The sequence below is a fragment of the Oculina patagonica genome, chromosome 13, assembly GCF_052425735.1.
Source record: "Oculina patagonica isolate OP01 chromosome 13, crgOcupat, whole genome shotgun sequence".
NCBI classification, from domain to species: Eukaryota; Metazoa; Cnidaria; class Anthozoa; order Scleractinia; family Oculinidae; genus Oculina; species Oculina patagonica.
This window is the reverse complement of record NC_135770.1, coordinates 22261799-22283744: the sequence shown is the minus strand read 5'-3', so window position 1 is coordinate 22283744 and position 21946 is coordinate 22261799. Positions and strand designations below refer to the sequence as shown.

Here is a 21946-nt window from a genome sequence, read left to right as displayed (position 1 = left end):
AAGAACTAAAAGTGGTTATGAACACAACAAATTTTTCAGCTAGTTCTTAGTCGTTTTCGACCGGTGCAGAATCCTTTCTTCCAACGTAATTGAGATGCCTCGCGATCTAACAGCACAACAACAGTGACGTTATAATTGTTGGTTTTGTGCAACCCCGCTGCTGCATCGCAGGCAACGGTGGTGTTTACGTACTATTTCAAATACGAGTGCTTTCATCTGTCTTCGAGTGTTTGGAAATCGTGATGAAACACGATGCACGAGTTTTTGAAATTACTTCTCCAAAGAAACAATACAAAATTATGCAGTGTTGTATTTTTTCCCATTTTTTTTTAAATGCCTTGTATGTGTAATTTGTTGTATTCAGTCGGCATTCATTGTATTTGTGAGCTTTTGTTTTTAATTATGCAATAGTTTCGCGTTCCACCAAATTTGTATTCCAAAAGCGTTGTGAACTTGATGGGATTTACATATTATTTTTGCCATGGCCGAAGGAAGGTTTCGCTTCCCGAAAACAATCGAGGAAGAAGAACTTCGCGTAGAGAGAGCAGTACCGAAGTCTACCAGATAAAATACCAGAAAAATACCAGATAAAAAAATAAGTGGGGCGATCACGATGGCTTGAATCGCCCGTGTTCTATCCTTCTAGCTTCTTTTTCCCTTCTTCGCCGTAAAACTGCAATAACTGAGAGGATAGGGTGCCACGAGTTTTGCTCTCTCATTTAAGGCTGCTATTGTGTTGGATCTAGGGCTAAAATGATTGTTTTTCGTAGGTCTCCGCTCATATCTGGCGATCGGGACGATCATATGAGAACCCTCGATTGCTTCCAATCGCTTCGATCGCCTACGATCGTCTCCTACAGTGTTTGGAAACGAATCGATGCGATAGACACGGTCGGGGCGATCATATGAAAACAAACCTTTAAAAACTGTTTATCCATGTCTGGACACTATTCCAAACTGCAAAAACTCAAAACTTACGAGTGATAACAGTTGCACGAGTTATTCCCTCGGAAAATGTCACGTGACACTAGAACAGAACCCGGATGAAACAAGTCCGGATGTAAAACAACGGTAGCCACACCTATTGCTACATTGTTCTTCTAACGATATCTTGATAAGTACATTGTAATGCTTTTCATAATGCAACTTCCTATAAGATAAATGTATGGGTGGAATAGGAACATTGTACACACTTACTTGTTATATACAATTCAATTCCATTGTCAATTATTAATGTAACACTGTGTAGTCCCAACATGTTAATCTAACATCATAATGTTAACACAGTTTGACCAATTATTTAAAACAAAGTCAATTCAAATGTAGCTACCATTGCGTGCACGTTGTGCGGACCTATATTACGTCACGAATTTGCATCACGTGACCAACCATGTGCGTTGTTCTCGCTTGGATTCGCCATGTTGTTTTTATTTCTTTACCTTGTTGAGCATTTTGGACCTAACGAAACAGTCGGTAAGAGTCATATTATTTGCAAAATGTACCTACATGTACTTCGATTCGTTTGCTATGTTTACTAGTTCATATTTGTATTTGTAGAAAACCTGAACTATAGTTGGTATGCCTGAACTGAACCTGGATTGTTAGAGTGTAATCTTGAAACCTGGATCGTATCATGTATTAAAAGTTCTGAGTTTTTGACGTTAAATTTGACTTTGAATCACTACATAGCACTTGGGCTGTGTAACAGTTTTCGACTACTTCGCCTTGGAAATTATTGGAATTGGAAATTTGGTGGATTGTGTGGAATGCGAACGGCGAAACGATTTGTTGTGTTTACGGAATATGTCAGACGAACCACCTGAATCGCCACTGGAAACGAATGGATTCTTCGATACCGCAGCAAATGGTACGAGCGACGAAATTGAAATGGAAGAAAGGAGAACCACAAGGGATAGACAAGCTAGTGTTATGCAAGACAGGGAAGGCGTCTTAAACGAAAAAGAACCCGCTCTTCAAAAATCACGCGCCGCCCATATTGGAAATTTGACAAAGGTTTATAATGAAATTGTTCACCTTACCGAAAGCGATGCAAGTCGTGAAGATGTGTCGAAGGAATGTGCGAGATTTGATGAATCTTGGCGTAAATTCGTGGACGCTCACGAAAGTTATCTGAAATTATTGGATCCTTTTATGGACACCCTTGTTTTGGAACAGACACAAAAGACATACGATGAACAGCTGCAACGAAAGCTCAATCTCGACTTCACCGTACGATTATGCTACAAGGACAGAGAACCCGAACGAGGAGATAACTATAGTGAGTTTTCTCGCGGAACGCAAAGGAGCAGACGAAGTGGGGTTTCCACGTCGAGTTCAAGATTGTCTACAGTGTCTAGAAAAAGGGAGAAATTGGCCCTGGCGCAATTGAATCTACGACAGTTAGGGATTAGACAGCAATTTGAACAGGAAATGAAAGAAATTCGAAGGAAGAAGGAGCTAATAGAAGCAGAAATGGAGACTGAAAGGGCGGCAGTCTCTCTTCAGATTTATGAAGAGGAAAGCATGGAACAATCACGCGAGAAATCCTTCCTGGGTTATTTAGAGCCTTCACAAAGGAGTAAAATTCCAGATAGCTCAAAGGTCAGTGTGAATGATCATTTAGACAATGCAACCATAGTTACCTCAACCCTGTCGAATCAGAGACCAGCCTTACCCCGTAGGACTGAGCAGGTTGATTTAATTGGTCCTGGATCTGTGGAGCCAACTGATTCTATTCCGGCGTTGACTATGTCATTAACAAATACTTTGGCTGGAAATGTGTCGACCGCGCCGGCACCCATTGTACGAAACCCACAGCGTACATCTCCCAACCTTGTGTCAAGTAGGAGTTCCTTGCCAAAAATTGAACCCAGGCAGACATCCGTTGGACAACGTGTTAGTGAAACTTGGTCCTCTTCTTGGCAGATGCCTCGACCCTATGTGCCGCAAGTCGTGAAAGTAGAACCAGCAAATGAGCAGTTTCGATAGTCGTCAAGAGATGGTAAAGGCTTTTAGACAGGTAGTTTCCTCACCTAAGGTTGAGTATCATCGGTTTGATGGTGATCCATTGAAGTACGTCACCTTTATGCACAATTTTGAAACCTATTTGGAAAGGGATAATCCTGATGAGTCCAGGAGATTACAACTTCTCATACAACACTGCACAGGAAAGGCAAAGGAAGCTATCGAAAGTTGTTCAAATCTGCGTAACGATGGTTACCGAGTAACAAAACAAACCTTACGAGAGAACTTTGGAAAACCGCATGTGATTGCGGAGGCTCATGTTAAGAAGTTGTTGAATCTGTCTTGTATGAAGAGTGTGGATGGACCTTCGTTGTTGGAGCTCAGCAGACATTTGGACACCGCAGATCGAACTTTGAGCGGCATGGGTGCTGAATATGTGTCTGATCTTAATCACATGAACACTTTGCGAGAGCTCGCAAAGAAGTTGCCAATGTTTCTAAGAGGGAGATGGACCGAGTGTGCTGGGAGGATTATTGCAGCCGACCGCAGACCTAAGTTTCAAGACTTTGTAGCATTTGTCAAGGAAAGAGCTAAATTGGTGGACAACGAGTTTGGCCGAGATATGGTTACTGGAACTTTAAGGAGACACCTCCTAAAAGAAACAAAATGAATCAAAGTGGAAACTTCCCAAGCCTGTCAGCATTTGCCACTGGAACTGGACCAACTCGCGATGGTCAAAACGAGAATGCTAGAGGATCAAAATTTGTGGATGCCCCCGCGCCTTGTCAAGTTTGCACAAAGCAGCATGACATTTGGAAGTGTGGTAAATTCAAAGGCCTCACCTATGAAGAGAAGTGGAAAATTGTGCAAAGTGGTGGACTGTGTAATAAGTGTCTAGTTAAGGGACATATTGCCAAGGAGTGCCCGAAAGTACATTTAAAGTGTCAAAGGCCTGGTTGTGGAGGTAGTCACCATACCCTGATGCATCGCCCCGCTGCTGGAATTCGAAGAGACCTTAACAGTATGAACAGAAACACTGCTAGTCAAAACAGTAACTTTGCAACCGCTGCTATTGCAGAGCAACATTTTCAACCAAGTCAAGGGACTACTAGGTCAGGTGACGTTACTGGGGCCGGTGATGGAAATGGAATTGCTGTAGCAGCTACTGGGGCTGGAGAAACAAGAGTGTGTCTGGGAATTATCCCTGTTAAGGTTCGAGGGAAGGGCAACGAGATTATTCAGACATATGCCCTTCTTGATAATGGATCAGAGGTGACATTGTGTCGTGAACGATTAGCTAACAAACTTGAGCTGGAAGGAGAAAGGCTTAACTTTACGCTGACTGGAATGACTGGTTCAACTCAGATGGAGAGTCGTGTGGTAGACTTGACTGTAATGTCTATGGATGAGTCAGTTGTGGTGGAGTTACCGAGTGTAAAGACAGTCGCACAGATGCCTATCTCTCCAAGTTGTATTCCAAAGAAAGAAGATCTTGCTTGCTGGCCTCACCTACGAGGCATTGACATTCCCGAAGTTGGAAATAGAGAAGTTTTGTTGTTGATTGGTCTTAAAGAAAAGCCTAGTCTCTTCCTCCCATTAGAGTTTAAAGCTGGTGCAATCGACGAGCCAATAGCTATCCGTTACAGCCTGGGGTGGACAGTGATAGGTCCGATGGGTGAACGCACAGAAGATGAACATTGTTCGGTGAACTTTGTCCGAGTTACATCTGCGGATGACATGGATTTGGGCGGATGTTGTTTGCATGAGAATCCTTCGACTAAGGCAATTGACAAAACTGGAGTGAAATTCGAAACTGCAATGTGGTCAGAGAGCGTTGGCAATTTTGAACACAGGGAACCCATCGAGAGGCTAGAGCAGCGAGCTGTTGTAAATCTCCCTCCGTTAAAGGAAGAAAAGGAAGAATTAATTGACTGTGACATTGACAATGATACCCTGCACCAGCAACTTGAACGGCTTTGGAAGACAGATTTTGGAGACTCTGTGATTTGGACAACAGTCTCACCATCAGTTGAAGACAAGTTAGCCTTGAACAAAATGGAGGAATCCCTACAAAGAGTTGGAGAGCATTTCCAAGTTGCATTGCCATGGCGACAAGGATGCCCAGAACTACCAAACAATAAACCTGTGGCGGAACAGAGGTTACAACTTCTAAAGAAGCGACTCCTTAAGGATGAAGATCTACTCCTGAAGTACCGTACCACAATGCAAGAGTACATAATGAAAGGTCATGCCCAGAAAGTTCCAACAGAAGAGCTGAATTTGAAAGAGAAACCAGTCTGGTATCTTCCACATCACCCTGTGACACACCCGTTGAAGCCAGGGAAGGTTAGAATTGTATTTGACTGTGGTGCGAAATATCGTGGAACCTCCTTGAATCAGCAATTATTGCAAGGCCCTGACTTGAAAAATCCGCTTGTTGGAGTGTTGATTAGATTTCGGCAAGAGCCAATAGCTATTGCAGCCGATATAGTAGCTATGTTCCACCAAGTCTATGTTGACCCCGAAAATAACAATGTGTTGAGGTTTCTTTGGTGGCCTGATGGGGACCTGGAGAAAGAACCAGAAGATTACCGCATGGTGAAACACCTGTTTGGTGCAACCTCCTCGCCTAGTTGTGCCAACTTCTGCCTACAGAAGACAGCGTCGACATACCTGGAAGAGTTTGACCCTGAAACAATTCAGACTGTGATGAGAAACATGTACGTTGACGACCTGATGAAATCTGTTTCTTCTCCTGAAACCGCAATAAAGTTGTCAACACAGTTACGAGAACTACTGAAGAAAGGAGGGTTTAGATTAACCAAGTGGCTTAACAATGTCAGAGATGTACTGGTTGAGATTCCTGAGTGTGAGAGAGCAAGTTCTGTAGTTAACCTAGACATAGAAGACTTGCCAACTGCATGTGCCCTTGGATTGAAGTGGAATATAGAAGCTGACAAGTTTGTATGGGATGTGTCAACCAAAGTTCAGCCAAAGTAAAGCCAATGACGAGACGTGGTATCCTTTCACTTGTGAGTTCGTTGTTTGAACCGTTAGGATTCATTGCCCCTTATGTTATGAAAGAAAAACTTTTACTACAAGACCTCTGCCGAAGGACGTTGAGCTGGGATACTGAGATAGAAGAACAAGACAAAGTTCAGTGGTCTCATTGGCTGGAGGATCTTTTGAAGTTGGAAGAAGTCCAAGTTGACCGATGCTTCAAACCAAAGCATTTTGGCGAAATTAAGAATGTTCAGCTGCACATTTTCTCAGATGGATCGCGTGTGGGGTACGGAGCAGTAGCCTATTTACGCCTTGTTGATGTCTTTGACCAAATCCATTGCAGCTTTGTTATGGGGAAAGCCCGATTGGCTCCCATTCACGAAATAACGATACCGAGATTAGAGTTAACTGCCGCGGTTATTTCTGTTAAGTTGAGTGGAATAATCAGAGAAGAGTTGGAAGTTAAAGTGGATCGAGTGAATTATTGGACTGACTCTACTACAGTGCTGAAATGCCTTAACAATGACTCTAAACGGTTCCACACCTTCGAGTCAAATCGCCTCACGGCCATTCGCAGTGGATCATCCGTTTCAGACTGGAGATATGTCAACCGAGACGACAATCCAGCAGATGATGCATCAAAAGGGTTAAGGCTTGATGACATGACAAGGAATAGTCGGTGGTTGAATGGCCCTGCATTCCTCTGAAAAGAAGAAAACTGCTGGCCTTCAATGATTGAAGTACCTGAGCTAAAGGACAGTGATGCTGAAGTAAGAAAGGAAAGTCGAATTTATGCTACTAGTGTAGCACAAGATCCATTTGACAGCTTGATACATCACTACTCTTCCTGGTGGAAACTGAAGAGAGCATTCGCTTGGCTGTTACGCTACAAGCAGTTTATACGAAGCAAAGTTTGTAAGAAGAAAGATGCTACCCTTAATGATGGCTGTCCTTCTGGCAAAACAGAAGTAAGAATTGGAAACCTAACAGTCGTTGAGCTTCAGAAGGCTGAAGAAGAAGTAATTCGACGGGTGCAGAAATCGGCATTCCCAAATGTGTACAAGGCACTCGTCAACATGTCGTCTGGTTCAAGTGAACGACAGATCAAGAGGGTCATAAAGAAAGAGGGATCCTCGATTTTCAAGTTGAATCCGAAGTTGAGAAATGGGTTGTTGTCAGTTGGTGGAAGACTGGAGTGTGCTCCAATAGATGAAGATTTGAAGCATCCATTTATCCTTCCCAGTCACCACCATGTCACAGAACTGATTATCCAGTATCATCACATTAAGGTTGGCCACCTCGGTCAAGAATCTGTTCTGACGTCCCTGAGGGAAAGGTTCTGGGTTGTAAAGGGACGTTCTGTAGTGCGTCGTGTGTTAAAGAAGTGTCTTGATTGCCAGAGAAGGAAAGCGCCCACTGGAGAGCAGTTTATGGCCAAGTTGCCCGAAGACAGAATTACTCCACATGAACCTCCCTTCACATATGTTGGTGTGGACTATTTTGGGCCTATAGAGGTGAAGCAAGGAAGAAGTTGAGTTAAACGTTGGGTTGCCTATTCACATGCTTAACTGTCCGTGCTATACACTTGGAAGTTGCACATAGCCTGAATACAGATTCCATGATCAATGCACTGAGGAGATTCATTAACCTCCGAGGATACCCGAAAGAGATTCGCAGTGACTGTGGCACAAATTTTACCAAAGCAGATAAGGAGCTTAAGGATGCTGTTAACGAGTGGAATCAGCAAACAATCAGTGGGTTTTGTGCGCAAAGAGGTATCGAATGGATCTTAAACCCTCCTGCAGCAAGTCACATGGGGGGATCATGGGAGAGAATGATAAGGTCTGTACGCCAAATCCTGAAGGCTCTTTTGAAAGAACAGGTGGTATGCGATGAAGTCTTGTCGACTGTTCTAACAGAAGCAACTAACATTCTAAACAGGCTATTAACACGAAATAGTGATGACCCAATGGATGAAGAACCCCTTACACCAAATCATCTGTTGCAGCTGCGACCATGTGCCAGTTTGCCCCCTGGAATCTTTGAGAAGGAGGATTTGCATTTTAGACGACAGTGGAGACAAGCGCAGTACTTAGCAAGTGTATTTTGGAAACGGTGGATTAAGGAATATCTTCCTACCCTCCAAGAACGAAAGAAGTGGAATGAACCGAGAGAGAACCTTAAGGTTGGTGAACTCGTTCTTCTGGCAGATGAGAATTACCCAAGAGGTCAGTGGCCATTAGCCCGAGTTGTGGAAGTGTTTGAGAGTGAAGATGGATATGTGCGTTCTGCAAAGGTGCTAACAAGTTGCACTGTTGTGACTCGTGCAAAGCGTCGACGAGAAAGAGAAATCAAAGTGACGAGAACTGTTCTTACCCGACCAATCACCAAGTTGTGTCGCCTTGAAATGTCAAGTCCTTAAGCAATTTGTACTGTCAGGAACATTTCCTTCAAGTATGATGCATTTGACATGTATGCTGGACATTGTAAAGTTGCGGTTAACATGGATCAAACTTTGTATACTCAACCTGTCAATCACGAGTGGACAACAACGAGTGGACACCACTTAATGACATTTAAAGTTGTGTTTTATTGACGAACAAAGAACTGTGTATTTACCTAAAATAAGGATGTTTAAGTTCGCAACGTTAGCTGATAAGTATGGTGTAAATGAAACTATTTCTAGAATGTTCATTTAGGGGCCGGTGTAGCTACCATTGCGTGCACGTTGTGCGGACCTATATTACGTCACGAATTTGCATCACGTGACCAACCATGTGCGTTGTTCTCGCTTGGATTCGCCATGTTGTTTTTATTTCTTTACCTTGTTGAGCATTTTGGACCTAACGAAACAGTCGGTAAGAGTCATATTATTTGCAAAATGTACCTACATGTACTTCGATTCGTTTCCTATGTTTACTAGTTCATATTTGTATCTGTAGAAAACCTGAACTATAGTTGTTAGAGTGTAATCTTGAAACCTGGATCGTATCATGTATTAAAAGTTCTGAGTTTTTGACGTTAAATTTGACTTTGAATCACTACATAGCACTTGGGCTGTGTAACATCAAATGTAAACTACATAACACAGGCCAAAATGATTTCAAATTTTGCCCAACACTTACTGCTCCTCTATCTGCCATTGATATTTCATTGACAAAAGTGAGTCTCAACAACTCACTATGCTCCTTACCTAGTACTGTGATCTGCAGTTGCTTTGTTGGTCCAGTCCCTTCACTGTTTTGTGGCTCACAGCTGTACGTATCAGCCTCGTCACTGAGCTGTATATTTGGTATCACATGTTTCCCTTCAACACTGTTCACAGGTGAGTCCCCCCGTTTGATGGTGTATATTGGAGCAGGATAACCATTTGCACTGCATGTAAGAGTCACTGTTGTTCCCTGCACAACAGAGTTGTCTGTTGTGCCAGTTGTAAAAGTTGTAACAGTTGGTCGATCTGATAAAATACAAGACAAAAGTGAAGTTAGGGGTGTGTTCCTTGGGATGATCTGGAATGGAATCAATCATCAAAGATCAGTCAGATCACGCATCATATCAAAGAAATGGATAAATCCACTTTGGCAAGGATTCATTGGTTCCTTTGAGTCACCAAGATCTGACTCATCTTGGATCATTGATCCTGCACCGGATCATCCCAAAGGAGTGCACCCTATATGACTGTGAATTCAAATGTCGTGGTGTTATGTTTTATTTTACACACAATCATGTACACCTGTATTAATAAAGTGAGCCCTGCCTTACAACCATGTTGATTACAAAAACGCTTTGTTATTAAAGTCACTTTCTTTTAATGGCCTGTAAAAAAGCCTAATATAACGAACCTTTAATACAAGGTCCCAGAGTTGGAAGACCATTAAGTGGTGGCATTAACTGGAATAAAAAATGTCAGCAATGATGGCAAATAAAAGGGTGTGTGGAATAAAGCTCTAAGTGACTCCAGATCAAATATGACATTCTCCTTTTGCTTTACAAGCATACATGAGGCATATTGGAAGGAGAATTTAGCAATTTATCAGAAGTCATTTGGGGCTTTATTCCAGGCATCCAATCAAATAATCTTTTGGTGCATGTCCTCAAATCCCTAGAAGGAATTCAACGTTTAGAATTCCCACTTTTTAAATCTTGAAACCACATTCTTTTGACATTAATTTTTCTCCCACCCTGTCTAATCTTAGGAAGGGATCCAACTTTTAACAATGTAACAACATTTTTGGCAAAAGTGTATACATGTCCATTGTATACACAAGTTTTTTACGCTAGAACAATCCTAAATAATCCTAAATAATTAACTCACATTCTACGTTTACCACTCTTGTTGTCTCCTTGTTACCAAAATCATTTTTTGCCACACATGTATAGTTCCCGGCATCATTTACATCTACATTTGTTACAGTTACAGTGTTTTGTCTAATTCCGTTCAATTTTCCATTAAACTTCCATGAGTAAGATGGTTTTGGAAAACCATCAGCATCACATGTCAGTGTTATGCTTTGAGTAAGTTTCACATCTGCTGGGTTTGGTGTCACGGTAACTTGCTGAGGAGGATCTGAAATGACAACAAAAGAAGTTAATCCTGCAACAGAATTATGAAGTGATTTCATTGAGGGGCAGCAGATTGGGTATTCCATATAGTGCACTATACCAGGAGGCTCCGCCCAAAAGGAGTACCTTTTTCAGGCTCTAGGTTTTTATAAGGGTAGGGTTTCAAGAGTTGGAGTATACAAGAGGGTAGGGAAAACTGACATTTTAAAAGGGCCTTTCACCATATCTCAAACAGACCTGCCGAACAGTCAATTATTTAAGTATTTTAAGGGGTTATTTAAGTGAAAAATTAAGAAAAGAGTTTCTGTAGGTATATTAAAGGGGTACCATTTTCTATCGAAGCAAACAATTTATGCATATAAAACTTCACTTTTAATGTTGTTGCTTTTGACAATTGTCCTAGCTTTCAGCAAACAACCAATGTTGTTAAATATACAATTTCAATTCTTTATTAGACTTTGCGCTTTAACATGTTACATTTTGTTTTCTTATAATTAATCACCTTTACTGTTCATGTGACACTGTACTTTCATGTTAAATTTAACATGGGAATGATTGCATCCCAGAAGAACCCTTTGAGCAAATTATTTGCAGATAATTTTACTTGACGGGTGTAATCAAATAAATAACTCTTCAATCATCAAAACCACGCCACAGTTTAGATTAGACAGTAAAGATACAAAAAACAATACTGCACTTTTTTAATTTATATAAAATAATGTAAAACATCACTTACAATTAACTAAGAGGTATACAGATTTCCTCTCTCCTGTTCCTAACGTATTTTGTCCTTCACAAGAGTATTGACCAGCACTTCTCTTTTTAACTTTCTTGACTGTCAGTCTCTGTCCATCCGAGATTGTGCCAATGGTATAATCTTCAGGATCAAGAATCTGGCTGCCACCCTTAAACCATCTATATGTGATACCAGAGGGAACAGCTTCTAAACGGCAATAAAATTCTGCATTTCTTCCTTCCACTTTAGTTTGATTACTTTGCAAACTGTTTACCCTGTGTTGGGGCTTGACTAAAAACAATTGAAAAAAAAAGGTAAAGACCGTGATAAAAATTAAAACACGTCCCACCAAATGTTGATTGAGAATGTCTTTTTACCCCAAGTCATTCATGTACCTCATTTCTGACCAGTCAAAAATATCGTAGCCGTCCACGAAAAAACAACTTACTCACTTATGTCTCTTGGTGAAAAAGCTGTAGCGGAATAATTTTCTGTGAAATCTTGAATGATCAAGATCAACACAGTGTACATGTAGTTATGAGCAAAACAATGCTCAAAATTATTTTTTGCAAATGGTATAAAACAACCACAGTGAACACACAAAAAATAAAACTGATGGAAAATAATTATGCTTGAAAGAGACAAATACATCCATACATGATATGCATATGTACACAATGATAGTAAAAAAATTTTTTAGTTTTACATGTATAGCAAGTCATTATTGGACTTACATCTCACTGTAACAGCAACTGTATATTCTGCAGGGTTTATACTCAGTCCCGGTGCAGTAACAACAGCCTCACATCTGTACGTCCCTGCATGGTTCCTAGTAGCTGATGTTATTGTGTAGTTTGAATTGTTGGGATCTTCTTGAACCTTAACATTGTCTCTATACCATGTGATATTTGGTTTGGGATTACCACTGGCGACACATAACAAAGTTCTTGTATTTCCTTCATCTATAGTGATTGCAGGTCCTGATGTTCTGAGTGTGATCTGTGGTCCAACTATTTAAGGTGAGACATCAAAATCAAAATGAGACAAAAAATATAAATTATTAAGTACACTTATCGGAAGTGTTTAAACCAAATAAAAAACATAAAGCTATCATACTTGAAGAGAATAAAGATGTTAAAACTTACCAACCACAATTAGTTCAACCAGGTTTATTATCCAGTCAAAAGTCGTAAATTTAACTATGCAATAATAAGTTCCACTGTCTTTTGCTTGAATGTTTTTTAATTTGATTGTAGCACTTCCTGACACTTCTACTCTGTCGGTATATGCTGGATCAGTATTGACTCCATTTGAGTGCTTTGTTGCAATTCTCTGGTTGATATTAAATGACCATGTTATGTTATCAACTGTTTTTCCATCTGGATTGTAGAACCATGATAAAATCACGTCATTTCCTTGCAATTGATACACGGGATTGTTGGGTGTACTGGTAAAACTTGGTGCACAGTCTATCAATGTAAAAATAAGAGAATGAAAGCTTAATTAGAACTTGTTATAAGATTCCGGAACAGTTCATGAAAAAAAGAAAAAAAAATCTCACAATTGCGATAAAGAGAATCAACAAAACTTTCACAGCGCCAAAAAATATATTAAATACACATTTTAGCTTTGTTATTAAGTAATTTCATTAAAGCAGTGTTTGTGTCCCGTTCCATTTACCTTTATCAGAGGGTCTCAATGGGGTTAACCGTTAGCCGTAAAACGGCCAAAAATTTAGCCGTTAGGCGTAAAAATTGGAAAATTTTAACCGTTAGCCGTAAGATATGTTAACCGTAAAAAATCGGCCAGAAATTATAAATAAACCAAACTAGTTCACTTCATCATCCCAGAATGGCTCTGAGACCTAAAACATGTTTTTCAATCATGGAAATTAATTTTTAACTTTTTAAAACAATGAAAATTAACTTTTAACTTCGGTTAACCGTTATGGAAATAAATTAACCGTTAGACGTAAAAAAGCCAAAATTTTAACCGTTAACCGTAAAAGCCATCACCCCATTGAGACCCTCTTATCATGCAAAACAAATACGGTTTGAAAGATTTTTGAGATTGAGATGGAAATTTGGATTTCCCTTAAGAATATATTATTAATATATCAAACTTCAATCTAAGACCAATGTCTGTTGAAATTTTCATATCGATCCTAGTATGGGAAGACTGCTAAACAGCCGATTGAAAATGTAAGTTGGGGTCTGGAAAAATCTGTAGCGAGACACCATAAAGTCAGTTTTAGCAAAATTTCATTCCGCTCTTTTGTTTTGTTTTTGTTTCTGTTTGTGTGTGTGTGTCATATAGATTACTTCATAGAAAGTGCGACGTACGGATTTTTATTCACGAGTTGCAAAACTTCGGAAAAACGAACGAGTGAGCGAAGCGAACGAGTGAGTTTTCCAAAGTTTTGCAACGAGTGAATAAAAATCCGTACAAAGCACTTTCTATGCTGTAATTTGTTTATTATATATAAACGAGAATTCAACCATTGTAAACGTGACGCGATTTTTCTCGTAAGTTAATTCATAAACCTTTGAAATGTTACAGTTGGACCGTAGGGGGAGGAAAAACAAAGCAGCAAAATGCACATGGCTTTCCAAGCGAAATCACTTTTAACCAAATTCGATAAATTACTGCCAACAAAATCTCCTGAAAAAAAACTTTATTTAATTAAACACATTGCGTTACTTTTTAAAAGAAAAACTTTTGGTATCGCGCGCATCGAGTAAGCGTCGCTACAAGCGAATCAACTAAACACGCAGGCGAATTTTGAACGAAATTGTGACAACACAAGGGGTCGGTTAATTAAGCAATAATTGCGACGTAAATCCACATTCAGAAATACAATCTACTTTACCATGGTGTTCCCAAGAGTGCTTGAATATTCTTAAAAAGTCTGCGGATGCGTTGCAAGTTTGAAAGAAATTCTTGTCCGCCGGCTTCGCTTTCATTTATCGACACTTCGCTTGTCTTCGCTCCGCCTTCGAAGAATGGTTTTTATCGTTATCATCTCATTACTGTATCCTTTCGGTTTTGCTAAGCGAGTTCCTGTTTGCTTGCCTTTCCATAAAGTTCTCCAAAGACCAAGGTTTAACTTATTAAGGAACAAATCGTGTAGCCATGTTTTCCAAGCATAAACTGCCGTCGGGAGAAAACTTGCCGCTCGCTGTTCAACCTTGTTGGAAACCATTTGAGTTCGCGCGCTCTGATTGGTTGGGTTGTTCCACTCTAGATGCTGATTGGTTATATTTTTCACATGTGAAGAAAGCTATACGCGAAGCTGATTGGACGTATCGCTTTTCTCACATGTGAAATATAGCAAATATAAATATCTATTTGCAAGGTTTATTGCCCAAAATTCTCGCTATATATGTAATAAAGTTGTTTACAATCTTTATCTGTTTTTCCGGTACAGTATGGGGCCCTAAATCGGGGAGAGCCTTGGTCTGGACACTTTCGGTTCATCGTGAATTTTTCCGATAGGAAAAAAAATTAATAAAACAGAACCTTTCCAAAGATTTCTTGGTCTGTTTGCTCGGAGGCTTTCCGGACCAAGGGCCGTCAAACCGAACCACCGTTTTAGATATTACAGGGAAATCGAATAAGCACAGAAGCTGTTGTCTTTTCAAATGTTAGCTGGATGACACGGAAACTTACAGACAACTCTTAGCTCACTGCTCTTCTTCTAGGCTAAGAAATACACGTTCTTGTCTTTTTCGTCCAGACCAAGGGCCACATACTGTAATTGTTGCCAAAACGTGAAAATTATCCCATTTAACAACAACAACAAACAACAACAACAATCTTTTATTTCGTGCCCAGAAGAGTTTTACAATAAGTAAATACATGCAAGAGAAAAAAATTAACAATAAAAAAAAGCACAGCCACTTAGAAATAGCTAAGGCTAATCGAGCTAAGTGGCTGGGCCAAGCGGAAAAAAATATTGCAATAAAGTTACAGAGTATAAAAAAAACGGGACACGATTTCCATTCACACACACACACAGACAGAGAACAAAAAAAGAAAAGTGTATGTACACACACAGAAATGAAAAAATAAAGTTCAACAATGTACCAGTTAGTAGTTGGAGATAATCAATTCTTAATATTGTGCCCCGTCGAAAAATTATGATGTGTGACAGCTTTTCGTGAGTCCTTTAAATTACAAATTAACTAATGAATTAACTAAATAAGCCGATAACAAATTAGCTTTTGGTGAGTGCTTTTAATAACACATATTTTTGAGCAATTCCATTACCCGAGCTAATTCCATTACCCGAGCTAAGAAAGACCGAATCACTGGTCAGCAGTGTACCTTTCAAATTCCAGACCATGAGGTTTGGTCTATCGCAGGTCGCTCGCGGAGGTTGCCTATTTACCGAGTTAGGACTTCGAGTTAGATTTTTGGCCTGGATTTTTCCCTGTTTGCTTGCGGTTAGTTTCACACCTGTTTGGTTCAGAGCGGTTAGTTTCACGCTGGTTTGCTTGCGGTTAGCTCCAATACGGTTTGCTTTCGGTTAGTTTCACTCTGGTTTGTTTTCAGTTAGTTTCACTCTGGTTTGCTTTCGGTTAGTTTCACTGTCTTCACTCTGGTTGCTTGTGGTTAGTTCCAATACGGTTTGCTTGCGGTTAGTTTCCCTCCGGTTTGCTTTCGGTTAGTTCAAATTCAGTTGGCTTTCGGCTAGTTCCAATGCGGTTTACTTGCGGTTAGCTCCACTCCAGTTTGTTTGCGGTTAGCTGCACTCCCGTTCGCTTGTGGTTAGTTTTTATTTGTTAGAACATGGTTAGGGCGACACGCGTACAGTATATAAACTTTGAAAATTTGTTTTATTTTTCGTCAGTTCCAAATCCAACTCGGCGTAACCTACATAAGATGCATTTGTTTCTGTATTGATACTTGTGACATTGCCGTAATAAACAAACTGCTGACCAGTTACTCGGTCAACCGGTGTACTCCAGTCACTCAAATGTTTTCGGTTTATTTCCTTCGCATATCATTAATGGTATACCGTAAGCAGGCCTCAAAAAATAGCAATACATTTTAACGGTCGTTAGGAAATTTCGAAAGTAGCGACCCTTTGAAAGGAGAACTTCAAACGTAATTTGACTTGCTATAAAGAGACCTTTGTTATAAAGCAACATGTACATGCTGTACCGAACCAATCTGATTGTTTTAGCTTACCTTTACTTCCCTTCTGTTGTAGGAGTAGTTTTATCCTTTTTCATCTCTTTCTTTTAAATCTACATTTTTATTTTTTTGCTGTTTGAAGGGGACAGCCGTGGGGACACCTGAAAGTAAAAGGAGCGGGAAGGCCACTGGAGGAGGGAGAAGAGAGGCGAAACGGCGGGCTTCCCAAGGTGGCGGAACCGACAGTAAAGATGGATTTCCACTGTCGCGTTTTTGTTGACGCACGTTAACGTAAGTAAAAGTTGTACACGTACGTAAAAATGAAATTTTACGCGCGCAATTACGTGCGTCAAATTTACTTTGTCCAATTTCCAATGCCACGTTTTTTTCTTGGTATTTACGTACGTTACACGGACATTTACGCATGTAGCGATCGCGAGTGTTTTTAAAAAAGTTGAACTGAGTTCAACTTTTTTCGCGGCTGTCTGCGGTTACGCAGCGATTTACCCAATCATACTTTTGGATTTTGTCACATGACACCACTTACCATGTGGAAAACCATTTTAATTTAAATCGCCGTCGATTTACATGTGAAAACATTCAGATGTAAAAGCGCTTCTCATCGAGAAAGTCCGAACATTTCCAGCAATAACCTATAGAACTGACTACAGAACCAAATTACACGAACGCAGTAGTGAAAGAAAACGCCTGGCGTCAGGTCACGCAGGCCTTGAACCGGCAATCCGGGAAGGTCGCCTCAAATCTTTTTTTACTTGATGGTGTCTTTCGGAAGTTTTTTTTAAATGCCTCTTGGTCATATTCACGCATTTCTTTTACTAGCGTGTGGTTCAAAGTGTTTTCATGGCAGCCATGTTGGAAGAGTCAAACAACAAGATATTTGCATAAAAATGTTAGTGTTTTTTTTTCCCAAAGGAAAAACAATTTATTGTTTCACTCCTCCAATGTGGCCTCCAATTACACACTCTATTCACCAACTTGATAATTCAGGGTGGCGGGCATTTACGTACGTTCGACGCACGTAAAAAAGAAACGTTTTTTATTATTTTTTACGCGACAGTGGAAATTTGCCTACGTAGCTTTTTTACGCATAAATATTTACGCGTCAGTGGAAATCCACCTTTATAGGCCTCATTCACGATAGCCGCCATCTTTGATTTCCATTTATAATGCAAATTAGGCACGAGATTTCTGAAGGGGAAAACAAGTTTAAATCGACAAATTGCAGCTGCTTTTTTATTGGCTGCCGTCACATCTAGACTGCTAACTATAGTTAAGACGGCGTTAACTATACTTAGCTATTTTGGTAATGTGACCGCTTCTCTGTTCACCCTAACTATAGTTACAGACTAACTATAGTTATACCAAAGCAGGGTTCATGGGTTAGTCTTAACTCTTTTCGCACGTGCGAGATGAACATAAATATGCAAAACAAAGCGTGAAGGGAAGGAAAAAAGAAAAACAACATGCCAAGAAATTACATATCACCAATATTAGCAAAAATAAAGCTTGAATTATTCGGTTTCTAGCATCCTTACTTCATTTTATTTTCTTCAACGCCGAGATGCCGTGCAAAAATAGAAACAAATAGAGGAACAACTAGACACAGATCAACAACAAGGGCTGTTACGACAGATAAAGTGGCTAGCTCATTTCCATTACAATATGAAAACCGTAATGGCGGGTATCGTGAATACGGCCTATCGGAAAAAATCGCAACATTGAGTAATATTGTACAACAGAAATAGTACAAAAAGCGGAAACCACTAACGAGGGGAGCAGGAACCAGTGGTAAAGAGATACGCGAAGCGAGAAGTTCAAACAACCCCCTCCCCCTTATTTTAGCGACCCCTTGATACTGGTGCTACCCTCTTAAAGTGGCGAAGAAGAAGGTTGCTAAATCCGAATTTTTATGTTTATTTCTTTAGAAGTTATCTGAAATAACACATTTTTTAGCTGCACACGGTAAGGTTTTTGTTTCTTGTTTAATTAAACGTTTCATGGCTCTCTGATCTTATTGTTTTATTCCACGCTATACTTCATGCTAGGCTTACGTTCTTTTTAATTTGCATTAACAAAAAGATTTCTTAACTTGATCGTCAGCAAAACAATAATGTAGCTAAACTTGCGCTAGACTGTGAAAAAGCAGTCCTGAAACATTCTGAGAATGGTGATTCAAAAATGATAATGATAATCTTATGGTTTTATTATTTATAACACCACAGAAAAATTAAAATAAGACGCGTTTAGTAACTAACAGACCGAGAAGCAATTTTCAGTTCGTAGAAGACAGGCTAAAGCGTCTCTTGCTGTACGGAGAAACCAATTATTCCGGTGAAAAATCTAATAGAATGTTCCTTCCCACTGAAGTCTTCTTCAGAGGTACTCCTCTTTTTAACGGAGTGGTCGATCGAAATATCACTGTACCATTTTGCTTTTTTGCGCTATTGCCATGCTTCTCGATGAAATACGCGGCTTTTCTAGCAGGAAATGAAATGAAATGGAACCCTTCTTTCCACTGAAAAGCTTTTAAGTGGTACACACTCGTCCGTTACCACTGTGCTCGTTCAAAAAATTGTACTGTACTGTACTGCTGCCGGAAAATTTCCACCGATTTTCTTTCACAAATGGAAAGCGCTCCTGCAAGTAGCTTCAGTGGAAAACTGATTTCTTGAACAAGGAAATGATAATTGATTCAAGAAATGGGGAGTAAAACTGCAGTGTTCGAATGAGTGAAGCAAAGCTAAGAGAAACGCCTTTCCGTTCAACTTATCGAAAGAATTCGAGGGTTTCAAAAATCGGACTAATTACCGTATTTACAGTAAAAGTAAATTGCGTTCAAAGAGCCTTCAGAGCAGCTACGCTCCAACCGTATCTTAAAGCCTTTATCATTGTTTCTTACCTGTGAGAAGTGGTAAAGCAACACATACTAACAGGCAAAAGAGCTGTAGAATTTTGGCATCAGACGTTTTCGCGATTCCAAGCATTTGAAATGACGACGTGCAACTACAAAGTGAGCTAAAGAACACGTAATGGCGGACGCATTCGACGCATAAAAACAATCGTCACTGTGAATACAAATAAGGTTCGTGTTGTATATATGTGGCAAAGGTCAAACCTTTTATGACGCATTCTTGTTGGGCCATCTTGCATGTAAACACAGAGAGCGTTTCGTGTGCTCAAGGTAGGGGACTGAAATTTTTGCAGTAACTACGTACCACCCTTGCTTGCGATCTTCGCGAGTATTATAATATTTGATTTATTTACTGGCGTCTTTTCAATAAACAGTCCTGACTTCCGCCAAAGATCAGATTTAATACTCTCCAAAAAATTTATGTAAATTAGATCTTAATCCCTTTAGTGGAGAATATAAGTATACTTTTTTATGCCTGATCTACTAAGACTCCTTGGTCGAAGGATCTGATCTGGGGATGGGGAGACGTATTTTAGTGATTAATTAGGACGTAAAACCAAATGCAAGGCTCATTGGATAGCTAAACGAGCAATAAAATTAGCCTTATTAGCTGCCCGATGAGTTTTGCATTTGGTTTTACGTTTTATTCAATATTGTTGATCCTGATTTACCCAAAGATCCGGCTTCACTTTGCTGCGGTTTGTCCAATTGGACCTTGCATTATTCAAGTGGCCACTGATTAATTAGGGCAAAGCTAGATTTCTGGTAGGCAGTCAGCGAAGGACGTATTTTATCAGTTTCATTAGTTGGGTTGATCAGCTGATCTCTATGTACGGGGCAGGCATACTGATTTCTGCATGAAGAATGGCTCCTCGCCACGCTTAAAATCACACAGCAACTGTAAGACACAACGGCCCAGGGGGCTTATCTAAGAAGTGTTATACGGGAAGGCTCCGTCCCGAGGTCCAACTACTAATACCTTTTATAGGTATAAAGGTACCCCTTTCGAATATCTTTTATTGAAAAAAGGTACCCCTTTCAAATACCTAAATGTCATAACATAAACCTAAAACAGGAACTCGTATTGTCATTTAATTTTTATGAAGCGTCTAATAAATTAAAATGATACAGCCATAAGGTGCGTCTGTTGGAAATACAATGGAACCCCGCCTTACGGCCACCTCGTGATAACGATCACTTTTTTTGTCCCGGCGAAACGCCCATATATTTTCTAATAATAAAACCCTGTTAATGCGGCCATCCGACCACTCGAACCAAACACCGATTAATAATTGACCAAGCTAAACAAGTACTTAAGAAACAATACTGAATGATACTTTTTTATTTCAAAACGTCTGTAACTTGTCATGTCATTGACCTATGTGAAATTGTGTTTAACTTATCATTACTTCTAACTAATCAAATAACGATTAACATGAAAGAGAAATAAACTTGACAAAAAGTAACATTCGCTTTGCTAAATTAAGTCTTAATTACAAAACGATTAAGTTAAGGAGAGACAGTTATAGAACAGTAATAAAGAAGTGCAATGTGATACGTATGTGTCACGACGTCACTTGAAGTACACCAGTCATGTAATTTGACTCTACCCCGTTAATACGGCCAAATTTCCGCTGCCCGTTGCTGGCCGTTTTAACGGGGTTCCACTGTATTTTGATTAAAGGCCTTTTTAAATACCTGGATAACAGATTTCCGTAACCTTTTATATAACTAAACTTGTGAAACCCCTACCCTTCCATATGCCTGAAGTATAAAAAAAGGTACCCCTTTCGGGGGGAGCTTCCTCGTGAAGCCATTATAGGGAGTACCCCCGGGGGGGGGCTGAAGGGGTGCAACGGTCCCTTCCCAGAGTGCATCACGTGCTCTTATTTTTAAAGTGGAACCTTCATTAGTAATACCTGTTTGTTTCTTTTCATTTACTTGCCCCTCGTTATTGTATTGTAATTTTTGTAACATTTCTACGATTTATTAGCGTTGTAAATAGTGTATTCAGAAACGCATTGTTACCATATTGTACCTGTAAGTGGCGTTCTGTACTTGTATTATAAGTAGTGTATTGTGAGGCTATTGCAAGTATGAACTGCAGGATATTTTTGATGTGTTTGAACTAGTAAGTTAATAATTTTTTTAAAGGAGTGTTATATGCGGCAATAAAAAAGGAACGACAGGACCGGAAACACCTCCGACTACGAATTTAAAAAAGGGTAATTGAGTCCTACAGAAGAAAATAATACAAATGCTATTTGCCTATTTCTCAAGTCTTCCTTGCAGCAGTACAAAGCCTAGAGCTGCTCTTTCTTGCGTTTAAAAACAATATGTAGAAACATAACCGCCGGATATATATATTGTTTTCTTATTTTCTGGTTAATTTATTGCACTTAAAAGCCAGCAAATGCTTACAGATTTATAAAAGCGAAGCTTTTTCGAAACGAATATCACTATTTTGTTCTCTATTCTTGGCATATGTAATGTACCAGACATTACAACGTCTTTTCCTCTCTCAGACCACACAACTAACATAATTTATATCCGCTGCTCCTCTATCGTCGGACTCAGACCCTCGCGGCTGCCATTGGTTTGGAGGTAGT

The 21946-nt window shown here is 39.8% G+C and overlaps 1 protein-coding gene across 5 annotated transcripts in view; it reads right to left on the bottom strand.

Moving 5' to 3' along the window:
• The window catches only part of LOC144636256 (fibroblast growth factor receptor 3-like), a 43420-nt gene extending 23920 nt beyond the window's left edge, over window positions 1-19500 (bottom strand). The window contains exons 1-6 of one of the 5 annotated variants that reach the window (XR_013567496.1): window positions 19326-19500; window positions 12412-12735; window positions 12001-12276; window positions 11267-11557; window positions 10283-10534; window positions 9161-9424 (exon numbers count right to left, since the gene is read on the bottom strand). Coding sequence is in view for 3 of the 5 variants with exons in the window: in XM_078495416.1 (XP_078351542.1) it covers window positions 9161-9424; window positions 10283-10534; window positions 11267-11557; window positions 12001-12276; window positions 12412-12735; window positions 19326-19410 (1492 nt within the window). In the remaining 2 variants the exon portion in view is untranslated. The remainder of the gene's footprint in view (window positions 1-9160; window positions 9425-10282; window positions 10535-11266; window positions 11558-12000; window positions 12277-12411; window positions 12736-19325) is intronic. The other 4 variants (XR_013567495.1, XM_078495416.1, XM_078495417.1 and 1 more) reach the window with 4 other exon arrangements.
• Between the last annotated feature and the right edge of the window lie 2446 nt (window positions 19501-21946).